The 14,091-nt window shown below is 37.6% G+C and overlaps 1 protein-coding gene across 1 annotated transcript; it reads right to left on the minus strand.

Annotated features, from left to right (window-relative positions):
* Positions 1–1,307: 1,307 nt before the first annotated feature.
* LOC135596603 (sugar transport protein MST4-like) lies at positions 1,308–3,053 on the minus strand. The gene is made up of 3 exons (XM_065088664.1): positions 2,725–3,053; positions 1,934–2,560; positions 1,308–1,829 (listed from the first exon to the last, which is right to left on the minus strand). The coding sequence occupies exons 1-3, from the start codon at positions 3,028–3,030 to the stop codon at positions 1,392–1,394; spliced, it is 1,371 nt and encodes a 456-aa protein (XP_064944736.1). The 5' UTR covers positions 3,031–3,053; the 3' UTR covers positions 1,308–1,391.
* Positions 3,054–14,091: the final 11,038 nt, after the last annotated feature.

Here is a 14,091-nt window from a genome sequence, read left to right on the forward strand (position 1 = left end):
TCTCGATTTCTTCTCGATTGGTTCCGGCAGCATCTCCGACGATTCTTCGGTCTCTTAAACGTCCATCGAGCTTGACTCCGGTATTCTTACTTTGTGTTTTATGGTTATCGTAGTTAATCCTGCATACTTAACTCAATAATATGGATTAGATCAATTAACCCATCAATTGATTTTATCATCAAAATCCGAGATTCAACAATAAGAGGGAACTAAAGGCTCATAGGCTAGAGGTTTTTTGTTGCTACCTCCCATTCTCCTCTCCCCTTCTCCTCCTCAGATAGTAGGTATGTAGTTTTGAGTAATGATTAGAGGAGCGTTGTCGTAGCCCTACTGTGTGGATCGCTACTAGAAAAGAGGATGTGTAACCTCCTTCATTCTCTCCTACAAATCTGTAGGGATTCATAGATATATGATCTCCCTAGGTAAAACAAAATCTTTCATATATGCAGTTTTCAGTTTTGCACATCAATCTTCGCATAATAACGAACATCTTTTTAGGAAATATAAGAATTTTATTTTCTATTCTTCCGTTGCGCATGTGATGTCAACCGTAGATGTCTAATGACTTTGAATAAATTTTGAGTATTCACATTAGCTTATAGTTTGTTATTCCATCATCTTTCCAAAATAAGAAACTTAAATTAAGTTCTTAACCTATTTAAAATAATGCTATAGCTTTGTGTTATATCAATCTTACTGATTCCTCAGTTATATGCAAACTACCACTTTTTTTCTCACATCTTCAATTATTTAAGAACTAATGCTATAGCTTTTCTTGTAAAAATTATGTACCAAACACGGCAATTTGGCAACTCAGAATCTCGAATTGGCTTGTAAGTTTCTCAAAATTGTGGAAAGATGTGATAAAATATTTATAATATTTTGATTTACATAATATTGAAACAAATTTCCCTAGAATTTCTAGCAAATTGTGGGCGCCAATGAGATCAAATCTACTCAAAATAATAGTTTAATTAATATTAATATTATAATGATGTTTTATTTAGTTATAAATATTAGCATAACACGAAGATAAAACAAAACAATAGTCTCATATTCTTGGGATATCAATATTCAAAAGGGAAGATTATATATTGATAAAAATATTAAATAATGAACTCGAAAATTGTTTTTGGTTATGTTGTTTTATGATCAAATCTATTCAAAATAATAGTTTTATTAATTTTAATTTTATAATTATATTTTATTTAGTTATATATATTAGCATAACACGAAGACAAAACAAAATGATAACCTCATATTATTACAATATTACTATTCAAAAGTAAAGATTATATATGGGTAAAAGTATTAAATAATAAACTCAACATAAAGATCATGTTGACGAGGTTAGCCCCGACATCCTCAAGGTAAACACAAATCATTGAGTCTTAGACGGAGTGTTTTTTGTCTTCTTCCTCATCCATGAATCTCTTCCAGAACCAATGTTGCTTCCAAACTTTCTCGGTCATTTCATCGATCGGCACGTTCTTGGTCTCGGGCAATAAGAAGATGACGAACAAACCCATCACCACAATCCATGCACCAAAGAAGAAGAAGATCCCGGCACGTAGATGACACATCATAGATAGGAAAGCTTGGGCAATGACAAAGGTGAAAAGCATGTTGGAGCTGACGGCAAAGGCATAGCCGGCGGTCCTCGTCGCCAGGGGGAAAGTTTCACTAGGAATCAACCAGCCAAGTGGACCCCAAGACCAAGCAAAGCTAGAAACGAATAGGCACACGAGCACCACCACCCAAACTGCCACTCCGTGTCCCAGCTCATTGGTTGCTTTCAAATTCACAAGCAAAATGCCTCCAATAGCCACCTGCATGCAAATCACCCCCCACTAGAGTTAGAATCTCATATTTCAAACGATTCCTCGTAATCTATAATTACATGTTTAATATGCCCATGGCTTGTGTCCCTAACCTGTGTGATCAACATCTGGCCACAAGCTTCAAGAAGCAGGAATCTCCTCCCGACTTTGTCCACTAAGACCACTGATACGACGGTAGACAGAACATTGACGATCCCCGTAATGACCGCAGAAAGAAGTGAAGCATCATTCTTAAATCCGATGGTCTGAAAGAGGACTGGTGCATAGAACATGATGGCGTTGATCCCAGTGAACTGCTGGAAGACTTGCATCACGATGGCAATAACCAATTGCGGTCGGCTACTTCTCTTCATGAGATTCTTGAAAGGTTGCTTCACCTGTCGTGCCATCTCGCAGGCGTGTAGTATTTCCTCGTACTCTGCATCGACATTGTCGGTCCCCCGGATCTTCTTCAACATGGCCAAGCCTTCCATAAGCATCTCACGCTCGATGAGGCTCGTCGGGGTCTCCGCAATCACCATGGAGCCCAAGCAAAGCATCATCGCCGGCACTCCAGCCAAGCCAAGCGCAAGTCTCCACCCCCAGGGGTGGATATTGGACACCAAGTAGTTTACAATGTTCGCCACAAAGATCCCGATGGTCACGTCAAGTTGGAAGAGGATGTTTAAGGCTCCACGGACGTGAACTGGTGCGATCTCCGACAAGAATAGAGGAACTGCCTACAGGATGAATAATAGTGGCAAACATATGACACGGAAAGTGAGTTTAACAAAAGATACATCTTCCAGGAGAAATAGGAAGTTAATAGGGAAATTGAGACGGAAACTGAAGAGAAGAGAAACTCTAGAATGAAAAATTGTATGAAAAAGAAAGTAGAGCAAACCTGATTGGCAAATCCAACACCAACTCCGAGGAGAATCCTTCCGATGATCAGCATGGCAATGTTCACAGCAGCTGCGTTCAGGATGACACCAACCAAGAAGAATATTGATGCTGCTTGCATAGTGAGCTTCCGGCCATGTTTCGTGCAAATCTTCGAAGCTACGAAGCTGGCTACCAAGGCAGCAAGGTACAATGATGAAGTGAAAAGCTGAAGGTTTTGGTTATCAAACTTGCAATAGTTGTCTTCCTTGGCTTTGTGCTTCCTCTCAAAGACCGCAGGGAAGAACTCCTCCAAGAAGTCATCCATAGATGTCACTCCCCCTGCAGATTGACCGTACTGATACGATTGATTAGCTCCATGATCAGAAATAGATTGGAGCTGAATGAGGAAGGCTTTAGGCAAAAGCAACATATATGAGGCAGTTGATGACAAAGAGAAAGAACCATCACACAACCAAGTGGAAAATCCAAGCAAGATCTGCAAGCAACCATCTCTTATCTTGTATGATAGAGCATCTCTCTCACCGTATTATCAATACCATCAAATGGGCTAATGTCAACTAAAGAAAATAAACAATCATTTTCCTGTTGTACCTCAATAACAAGTTGTGCCTTTTGTTTTTTTCTTTTATAATAAGTAGGTCTAATTATCTGATTTAACCTATGACGACAACGTAAGACAAACCTAGCCATACTTTCGATGCTAGATAATAAAACAAATAAATCTAGGGAAGGATTTAGGCAAAAGCAACATATGAGGCAGTTGATGACAAAGAGAAACAACCATAACACAACCAAGTGGAAAATCCATGCATGGAATCCCAAGCAAAGTTATTACAAGATCCGCAAGCAACCATCACCTATCTTGTATGATAGACCATCTATCACTCTGCAATGCAATGGAGGTGGAGATTGGATTATTAATACCATCCAATGGGCTTATGTCAAGTAAAGAAAAAAAACAATCATCTTCCTGTTGTAGTTAAAACCTCAATAACAAGTTGTTCCCTTTCTTTTTGTAAAATGTGCATCTAATTATCTTATTTAACCTATGACAACAAACCAAGACAAACCTGGCCATACTTCCGATGCTAGATAATATAACAAATAAATCTACTACTTAATTAATACAAAATGGAATTTACCTGATATCCCAATGTCATAACCAAACATGAGGCCTCCTGTGGCTGCAATTATTCCACAGATTACAACATATATTGTGATCCTTCCCTCAAATTTCTTTGCACCACTAGGCCCCGCATTTGACATCACCATCGCCGGCATCTTGTCCTTCCTCTCTCGGCTGCAATATTGCACCTGGTTTACACAAAAGACCAAGTGCAAGATTGTCCGAAGAGGTGAAGAAAAAAGGAAAACAGAAGATGGAGATGCCAACTTGAAAGGAGACAAGAAAAAGGGTGTATATATAGAGGTCTTCGAGGGACGATAATTAAGCAGAAATTTGATTTTAACCAAAGAAATGCCAATAATAGTGAAAATGCTCGCAGAAGGCCAACACAGCTTTGTCAAAAATAGGGCCTTATCTAACATTAAGTTAAAAACTAAAGCTAAATGGAAGGATTAAAAACTTTGGAATTTGTTGAAGTGGAGTAGGCCAATAAATTGAAAGGCATGCTGGCTATCCATATGGTCATCTTACTTGGATTGCACAATCAAAGTGTTATCTTCCTCCTTAAATCAAACTTGGACCAACTATCCCTCTTTGACATAGACTTCTTGCACTATTAGAGAAGATGGATAACACTTTTTGATGTCAAACCCATAAACCCATAGCACAGATCATGATCAATTAGTGTAACTATCTATCGCATTGAAATAGCACCTTGCTCAGAAAGGATTGCAAAAACAGGATGGGCTAACTCTGAGATCCCATATGATATAAGCCCCAATATTGTAATGTAGCTGCCTTGGGTCTGCAAGTATAAATGATACTAGTTATATAAGCATGGCAAGCAGGTCAAACAAATACTAATAATAAAAAGAAATATAATGATTTATTATATCGAGATGCTCACAACAAGGCAGCATAATGGTAAAAACCAATCATATAGTAGAAAATCCAAGGGTTTCATGTTCCTATACATTTTTGAATCACTGGATACCAATTCAGATATAGATATCAGAAAAATATTAAATTCAATTACCTTATTTGTCAAAAAAAAGAAAAAGGATAAGGATTCAGATGGATGGATTTTAGCTGGAGGAATATGGGAACATTACATGAATTGCGGACGGCATGAAAAAAAATGTTTAAATAACTAAATCAAATTGATCGATCATATTTATTTTACAGATAAAATTTAAAATATATTAATACAGGAAGCATAAGAAAAAAATGTGTTTACATGTAAAAACTATTAACAACTTCAAATATTCAATTTTTTTTTTGGTAAGTCATATATTCAAATTCGTTTAGAAATAAAAACACATTTAGAGATTAGCCCATATCTATACCAGTAGTATCAGGATGATATTGGATAAGCAGGCAAGAGTAAGGATATACGATGGGCACATTTCCATCTCTATCCACCGCTTGCTACGTATTTGGATGGACAATATCAAACCACTTACAGCTACAATAATAGCAACGATAAAACTTAGCAAAACTAAATATGTATATGATAAGCAATATGTACAATTTAATTTGTAGAATGTTTTTTTAAGATATTAAATTATACTCTTGCTGTAGCTTGCATATCCCATCAGGCCTGGGTTGTCTTTTGTCAGATCCAAAATTATCTCCAATCAGGAGGACCATTGCTGACTCATCAGTATGGTTGACCATCTGTTGAATGGTTCCAAATTGCAGAGGTCGAGCTACCACTGGTTCAAAATACTTATTCATTCAGGGAAGGACTCCATCTCGCTACAATTGAAGGAAAGACCAAATTTAAATCAAGATGGATGGATGTTACACCGATTATCAATATTCTTTTCAAGGCAAGTTGATCCTCCATGGAAATTGTTAATCCTTGCCAGAGATGTTGGTTCTTGTCGTAACCTGTTACTTGAGTAAACATCTTTATTGTAACCTTTTACTAGGGGTTAAGTTTCAGTGATTCTACAAAACAGCACACCACTCCATGAATCACTAGGTAGGAAACATGAGTAGTTGCACAGAAGATACAAAAGAACACCTCATAGTGCAAAATTTAAAGCAAGCAGGGTGCAGAGATCAGACCTGAATGACTTGTACGATGGTGCATGTGATGGCGGTCGCCGCCCTTCCGGTGCAATGCCCCACCGGCGACGATTCGATTGAAGAGCTCCCTCACGACGTGGACGTCGCAGTCGTCTTGGTAGGTGTCGTGGAGGCTCACGATGTTGGGGTTGGCAGACAAGTGCCTCGTAATCTCAACCTCCCTGCGCACGTCCTTGATGAGCCACAGCTTGGCATAGTTTCTTTTTGGAGATGGACTTGCAGGCGAGGTGCTCCCCCGTGGCCTTGTTGGTGCAGAGGTAGGTGACACCGAACTAGCCACGATCGAGCACCTGCCCCAACTCGTACCGACTGCCGATGTCGCGGCCGGTGGGGTTCCCGAGGACGACAAGGCTAGGGACCGACCCACAGTGGTAGTCGATGATAGCAGATAAATTTTTTTCAACTACATAAGAAAATCTCTGAATAGTTGAGAAAAATCATCTTTGCTAATATGTATAAATAGCCATCAAGTTCACTATATCAAACACACTCTGTAATTATATTTCATATTTTATCATAGTATCCGGGATGGAGGAGCAAGCAAACGATAAAAAACAGAATACTACGATGCAATTAAAAGGAATCCTTTTGATCAAAAAAACCGATGTAGTATTTAAAATAAGAGGATTGACATAGAACACTTTCAAGATATTCCCAAGTGTATTATTCTTCTCTTTTGCTTCATGAACTACGACGGTCCTATTTATAGGACCTAGTGGTTACTACCTCACTCCCCATGTCACCCATGATTGAGATAGTTATAGGAACTATCATATAACTTCTAGATCATGGGCCACTTCTTGAAACATGCCTAAAATTATCCAAAACATGATAACTACCTAGATAACGACCATGAATCAATTCTCAACACTCTCCATCGATTCATAGTTATATACACTGATTTGCGACATGAAATAAACATGCTTTTGAACTGAAAGTGACTTAGTGAGGATATCTGTAACTTGTTCATCTGTTCCATAATACTTCATCGCTATGGCTCCACTTGCTACAAGATCTCAGATGAAATGATAGTGTATCTCTATATGCTTTGTTCTTCCATGAAATGTTAGATTCTTCATCATTACACTCATGGCTTTGTTATCCCAAAATATTTTCGTTGCTTCTTTTTATTCTTGATGAATATCTTTAATAAGTCTTCTAAGCTATGATGTTGACAAGCTGCTGATGTTGCGGCTACATATTTTGCTTCTGATGTTGATAACGCAATTGTTGCTTGTTTTATTGAACTCCAAGATATAGCTCCTGACCCAAGGCTAAAAATATTGCATTAAGTACTCTTTCTATCATCTAAAGCTCTTGCCCAATCACTATCAGTGAAACCAAATAATTTACATTTAAAATTATGAGAATACCAAATACCATAATATGTAGTTCTAGCAATATAATGCAGAATTCTTTTAACAGTTCTGAGATGCTTTGGTTATGCATAAACCTAGATACTACACCAACAGAGAAGGTAATATTTGATCGAATATGAGTTAGATAAATCAAACCTCCAACCAAACTTCTATAGTATCTTACATTTGTCAAATATGTACCATCTTCATGTTTCAATTTCTCATTTATATTCATGGGTGTTGCTGTAGCTTTGCAATTAATCATATTAGATTTTTTGAGTAGATCCATTGCATACTTTCTTTATGAAATAAAAATTTCATCTTATTCTTGCTTCACTTCCAACCCAAGAAAATAATGCAGTGGACCTACATCTGACATTTCAAACTTATCCATCATATACTTTTTAAATTCTACTATAAAAGAGTTAGATGAACCCATATATATAATATCATCAACATAGAGGTAAACCATTAGAATATTATGTTCACCTTCATTCTTTAGATAAAGAGTAGGCTCATTATTGCTCCTCTTAAATCCATTTTGAAGAAAATAATAATTAATTTTACTATACCATGCCCTTGGAGCTTGTTTAAGCCCATAAAGAGCTTTTCTTAGCTTATACACCATTTATCCATGTCCTTTAATCAAAAAATCATTGGGTTGAGCAATAAAAATCTCTTCGTGTACATCTCCATTTAAAAACGTAGATTTCACATCAAATTGATAAATAGACCAACTCAAGTGAGCAGCTAAAGCCAAAAAAGTTCTCACGGTGTCGAATCTAATAACTGAAGAAAAAGTATCATCAAAATCAATAACTTATTGCTGTGAATATCCTTTTGTTACAAGCCAAGCTTTATGCTTTTGGATACTTCCATCTGCATTAAACTTTGTTTTGAACACCCATTTTAATCCAATAGCTTTCTTTTCTTTCGGTAGATCCATTAGCTCCCAAGTTTCATTCTTCTCAATTGACTTGATTTACTCCTTCATTGCTTTTTGTCATTCCTCTTTTTCAACTACTTCCTTAAAAAATATAGGATCTGAAATAAACAAAGCAAATGTTGAGTTATAAATTTCTGTTAGTGATCTGAAATTTCTTGGAGGGGTTTAATTTGAGGAATCAAAATTTGAATTGCTACTGGGCGAGGTTGATGATGAATTTGTTGAGTAGGATCTGTCATTCGATTCTACGGAGTGTCTAGTTCTATTGTAATCTGAATTTGTGTTCCACCTTTATTGGTCTCCCAATTTCAATTTGCCCTTTCATCAAACATAATATTTCTGTTAATAATAACTTTGCCACTAATAGGATTATATAATCGATATGCTTTCGATTGTAAGGAATAACTAATTAAGATACATTTTTTAGATTTTTCATCAAGCTTGTGATGATTTTATGAATTCACCAAAGCATACGCAATACAACAAAAAATTCTTAGATAGCTTACACTTGGTTTCATACCATACCTTAAAGATAAAAATCTGGTTTAATTACAGTAAATGTTTGCATAACGTAAAACAAGATATTTCCATTTAATGCTTCAAATATTAAAAAGCATACTTTTATCGTAACTCAAAAGAACGAGTCTAATCTATGACATTTAAGATATAGATACCTTAACATTAGTAGTTTAAGGTTGTTAAACAAAAAAAAAAAAGTTTTCAAATTGCCTAAAATTAATACACTTGATGTATGTGAATGATGTATTTATGACAAACAAAGTAAAAAACTATTTCCTGTTGGAAAAGTATGGAAAGCATCTAATTATCTTGAATTAATTCATGTTGACTTATGTGGACCTATGAATACAAAATCATTTGATAGAAGTCAATATTTTCTATTGTTTACTGATGATTATAGTTGCATGAGTTGGGTATATTTTCTGAAACTGAAATCTGAAATATTTGATAATTTTTAAAAATTCAAGGCACTTGTAGAAAGGCAAAGTGGTAGATATATAAAGACACTTCGGATAGATAGAGGTGATGAATTTTTATCTAATTAGTTTAGTTATTTTTGTAAAGAAAATGGTATTCACAGAGAACTGACAGCACCATATACACCGGAGCAACATGGTGTAGCTGAACGTAAGAATCAGACTATTGTTGAAATGGCAAGAAGTTTGCTTAAAGGAAAACACATTCCAAATCAGTTTTGGGCAGAAGCAATTGCAACAACAGTTTATTTGTTAAATATTTCACCAACAAAGGCTGTTATGAATCAAACTCCTTTTGAGGCTTTAGTAACGAGGTGGAGACCCTACCTGATTGACCGGTGATTTCAAATTAAAACAAACCATAGAAGCCTCAAGTACTTTTTGGAATAGAAGATATCATCCCTTGAGGAACAAGAATAGGTAACCAAACTTCTAGGATTTGATTATGTAAGTATTTACAAAAAAGAGAAAGAAAACGTTATTGCAGATACATTCTCATGGCTACCTAAGCAAGCTAAATTTTTAACCATCTCTCTTCCTACCACCGACTTCCTTAAAGACATTAGGGAGGAATTGAAGAAGGATCAAGAGATTAGTAATATCATAAAAAAATTGGAGGAGGATCTAAGCGCAATAGCCCACTACACTTGGGATTCGAGGGATCTAAGCTACAAAGGTCATATTGTGCTTATACCCGACTCCCCTTGTATCAAACTCATCCTACACGAAATGCACTCCACACCTTCAGTAGGGTACTCCGGATTTTTGAGAACCTACAAAAGAGTGAAGCAAAATTTTTATTGTAGAGGGATGAAAAAATTATTTTTAAATATGTGGCACAATGTGATGTATGTCAAATAATGGCGAGTCCAGGGAAGCTAAAACCACTACCCATATCAGACTTGGTGTGGACTAACATCTCCATGGACTTCATCGAAGGGCTGCCACCTTCCAAAGGTAAAAGCACAATTCTCGTGGTGGTTGATCAACTTACAGAATATGCTCATTTTTGTGCTGTGCAAAATCCCTATACTACTGCTAGTATTGCTCATATTTTCATAGAAAATATTGTTAAATTGCATGGGATGCCAAGGTCAATTATAAGTGATCGTGGTAGGATCTTCACTAGTAAATTTTGGACCGAGTTATTTCAGTTACAAGGCACCAAACTCAAGATTAGCACAGCATATTATCCACAAACTAATGGCTAAACAAAGGTGGTGAACATGTGTTTAGAGACATACCTTCGGTGTTTCTCTAGTGACCGGCCAAAGGAGTGGGCGAAATGGCTTCCCTAGGCCGAATGCCGAATGTTGGTATATCATTCATCTACAAAATGTTCCGCATATAAAGCATTATATGGTCGGTCGGCCCTTATGATTCCAAAGTATGTAATTGGCTCGGCCAAGATAGATCAGGTCGACCAAGATTTAATTGATAGGGGCAAACTACTACATTTGCTAAAGGATAATCTCTCTACCGCTCAAGCTAGAATAAAGCAGCAAGCTACAGAATTTTCAGTAGGAGATTAGGTTTATCTTTGCCTATAGCCATACAAGCAAATCTCCATCAATACATGAGCCTCCATGAAGCTATCCCCATATTTTTATGGCCCATATCAGATCACAGAGCGTATTAGAGCCATGACATATAGACTTAAATGTTGAATCTCATATTTTGATGATGAAACCAATTGATAATTGTGTTTATGTTTTAATCTGTATTTCGAGTGATGCAAGATGCTTCAATCAGGATGAGACAATTAAAGCAGGAAAAATCATGTTGTGCCGGAGGAACATGTCAGAAGATTGGATGTCGGGCCAATGGATCGGTCGAAGTATCGACAGAAGGCTTCGGGCCATGGACTCGGGCATTGGGCTAAGAAGAGCGGGTATTGTGCCAAGGATATCAGAGTTGTGGAGTCAACTGACCGATTGGGCAATAGGCCGCAAGAGAGGATGATGCGCCGAATAATCGGATGAAGCGTCGAGGGACCAATGACATGCCAGACAACTTGGTTAATTGCTTAGGATTAATTGTCTCGATCAAAGTTTTATTTTACATGTGCAGGATTAACTACAATGGAAGTAAGACATGCAGCAGGAGTTACACCGGAGTCAAGACTATGATCACGTTGGGAGTTCGAGAGTTCGACGGAAGTCCGGACGGTCGTCAGAGGTCCTACGGGAATAAATCCGAGAAGTCTAGGAGCTTGCCAAAGAAGCTCATCAGAACTCGTCAAGTGGATCGTCGCAAGTCCAGGAGTTTGTCGGAAGTCTGCCGGAGCATCGCCGAAGGTTCGTCGGATGTTTGCCGGAAGTTCCCCAGAAGCTTGCCGGAAGAAGCGATTGACGCACCGGAGCAAGTTGTAGTAAATGTCTTAAGAAATATTGTAGTAAGCATGTAGATTAAGTTAGGAATGGGAGGTGATCCCATTAACTTAATCTGGGGGCAATTGGGCCCTTGATAGACCCAAATTGGGCCGAATGGATCAACCCATTCGGACCAGAATTCTTGCCAAGCGGTGGCACCACCCAGGAGATGGTCTCCCAAGAAAGCTGGGCGGTGCAAGCACTCAGGTCAGGCGGTGGCACCGCTTGGGCTTAGTCTTCGAGCGAGACTGGGTGGTGCAACCACCCTAGTCAGGCGGTGGCACCGCCTAGGCTCAATCTCCGAGCAAGACTATGCGATGCAAGCACCCCTGTCAGGCGGTGGCACCGCCCAGAGGCTCAGTCTCCGAGCTGCCAGGCGGTCGTACTACCTAGTCTGACGGTAGTACCGCCAGGACCCCGAAAATCCGGGAGGTGACATTTTTTAGCTCCAAATTCAAACCAGTTTGGGGCCTATATATACCCCACCCTTTCATGCATGAAAGAGACCGAAAGCTTGATCTTACTTTATGATTTTTAGAGCTCACAAGTGTTGTAAAGGCTAGAAGTTCTCCTCCCTCTTTTCTTCCAAGTTTTGAGCTTTCAAGAGAGGAGAGAAATTCTGTAAGGGTTGTCTCCTAAGCCCGTCAAAAGGAATGAAACTGTAAAAGGGTGGTTGGCCTTCGCCTATTGAAGGAAGGCCTCTAGTGGACGTCGGTGACCTCATCGGAGGAGGAAGTCGAAAGTGGATGTAGGTCACGTTTGACCGAACCACTCTTAAATCTGGTTTGCATTTCCTTTGTGCTATTTATCTTAACTGCAAACTGCCTTCCTTATTTTACTTCAAATACATTTTCATAAGCTTTCAAAATTATTATCTGTACGAAACGATTTTTATGTCGGAATCGGATTTCAACGTACAAACGCAGTTTCAATCGTCGAAAGTTTTCCGCGGCACTAATTCACCCCTCCCCCCCTCTTAGTGCTCTTGATCCTAACAATTGGTATCAGAGCCCGGTATTTCTCATTTCGGATTTACACCCGAGAGAAAAGGCTCTTCGTGGCTTTCAAGAGGGCTTATCGGTTGTTCATGCACCATTGTTTAACGGATTGGACTACACTTATTGGAAAACTCGAATGAGAGTTTTCTTGATTTCTATGAATTTGGATTTATGGAATATTGTTGAAAACGGTTTTCAACTTCCCTCTAAATCGTTGAACGAATGGTCGGATTTGGAGAAGAAGTATTTTTCTTTAAACGCAAAGGCTATGAATGCCTTGCCTTATTTTGCGCTTTGGAGAAAAATGAGTTCAATCAGATTTCTACGTGCGAAACGACTTTTGATATTTAGCGAACACTTGAAATCACGCATGAGGGAACTAGTAGAGTCAAAGGCTCGCAAGTTAACATTTTATTGCATGATTTTGAGCTTTTTCAAATGCAACCAAGCGAGACTATAGGCGATATGTACACCCGTTTCACGAATGTCGTCAATAAACTAAGAGTTCTTGGTAAATCTTTTTCAAATTTTGATCTCGTAAGCAAGATCTTAAGATCCCTTCCGAAAAGGTGGGATCCTAAAATAACCGTAATACAAGAGATAAAAAATTTAAATGATTTTCCATTAGATGAATTAATCAGGTCATTAATGACCTATGAAATGACACTTTTGGAACATTTTGAACCCGATGAGCACCTGAACCACCTTCCAAAGAATAAGAAGGATTTGGAACTCCGGACAAATGAATACCCACTTGAGCGATGACTCAAGTGATGAGGACAATGATAAACTTGAACTTCGAACACTAAATCTTAATAAATTTATTAAACAAAAATCTAAAATAAACAATGAACTTGAATGGAGGAAAAGCCCAAAGAAGAGAAAGGCAACCAAGGATGAATCAAGAACTTACAAAGGTGAAACGGCGAATTGGGCTTTGACGTGCTTCTTCGACTACAAGGTAAGTAACTCAACTCTCTTGAATTCTTTTGAAATTACTTGAAGTTTTTCATGAATGCTTAATTTAGATAGTAGGAATAGGAAATAAAAAAATGTTTTTCAAAAATTATATCATGTTTTTCTTTTTAGTATTTTTAAAAAATTAAAAATTTGATCATGAAAAGTATATTGCTAAGGTTTCATGCATGTTATGTTTTGAAATGTTGAATGATGTATGCAACATTAGGGATGATAATTATATGATATATGATAATACTTAGGATTAATCCATGCATGTGTATCTTGATGACTTTATGTCATGCATGAGTTTTTGAAGTAAATGTTGATTTAAAACTCTCATTTTAGATTAACATGTTTTTTGTCTAATCATTTTTATGACAAATTAAAATGACATTCTCATGACATATTAAGATGGCATAGTGCATGTACATCTATGTATGAATTTCTTGATAGTCTTTTGATGATAGATGTGATATCATGATGTGTTTGGTCTTGACGGTTTCATGACGAAACTTA

Source organism: Musa acuminata, chromosome BXJ1-11, assembly GCF_036884655.1.
Source record: "Musa acuminata AAA Group cultivar baxijiao chromosome BXJ1-11, Cavendish_Baxijiao_AAA, whole genome shotgun sequence".
Taxonomy (NCBI): domain Eukaryota; kingdom Viridiplantae; phylum Streptophyta; class Magnoliopsida; order Zingiberales; family Musaceae; genus Musa; species Musa acuminata.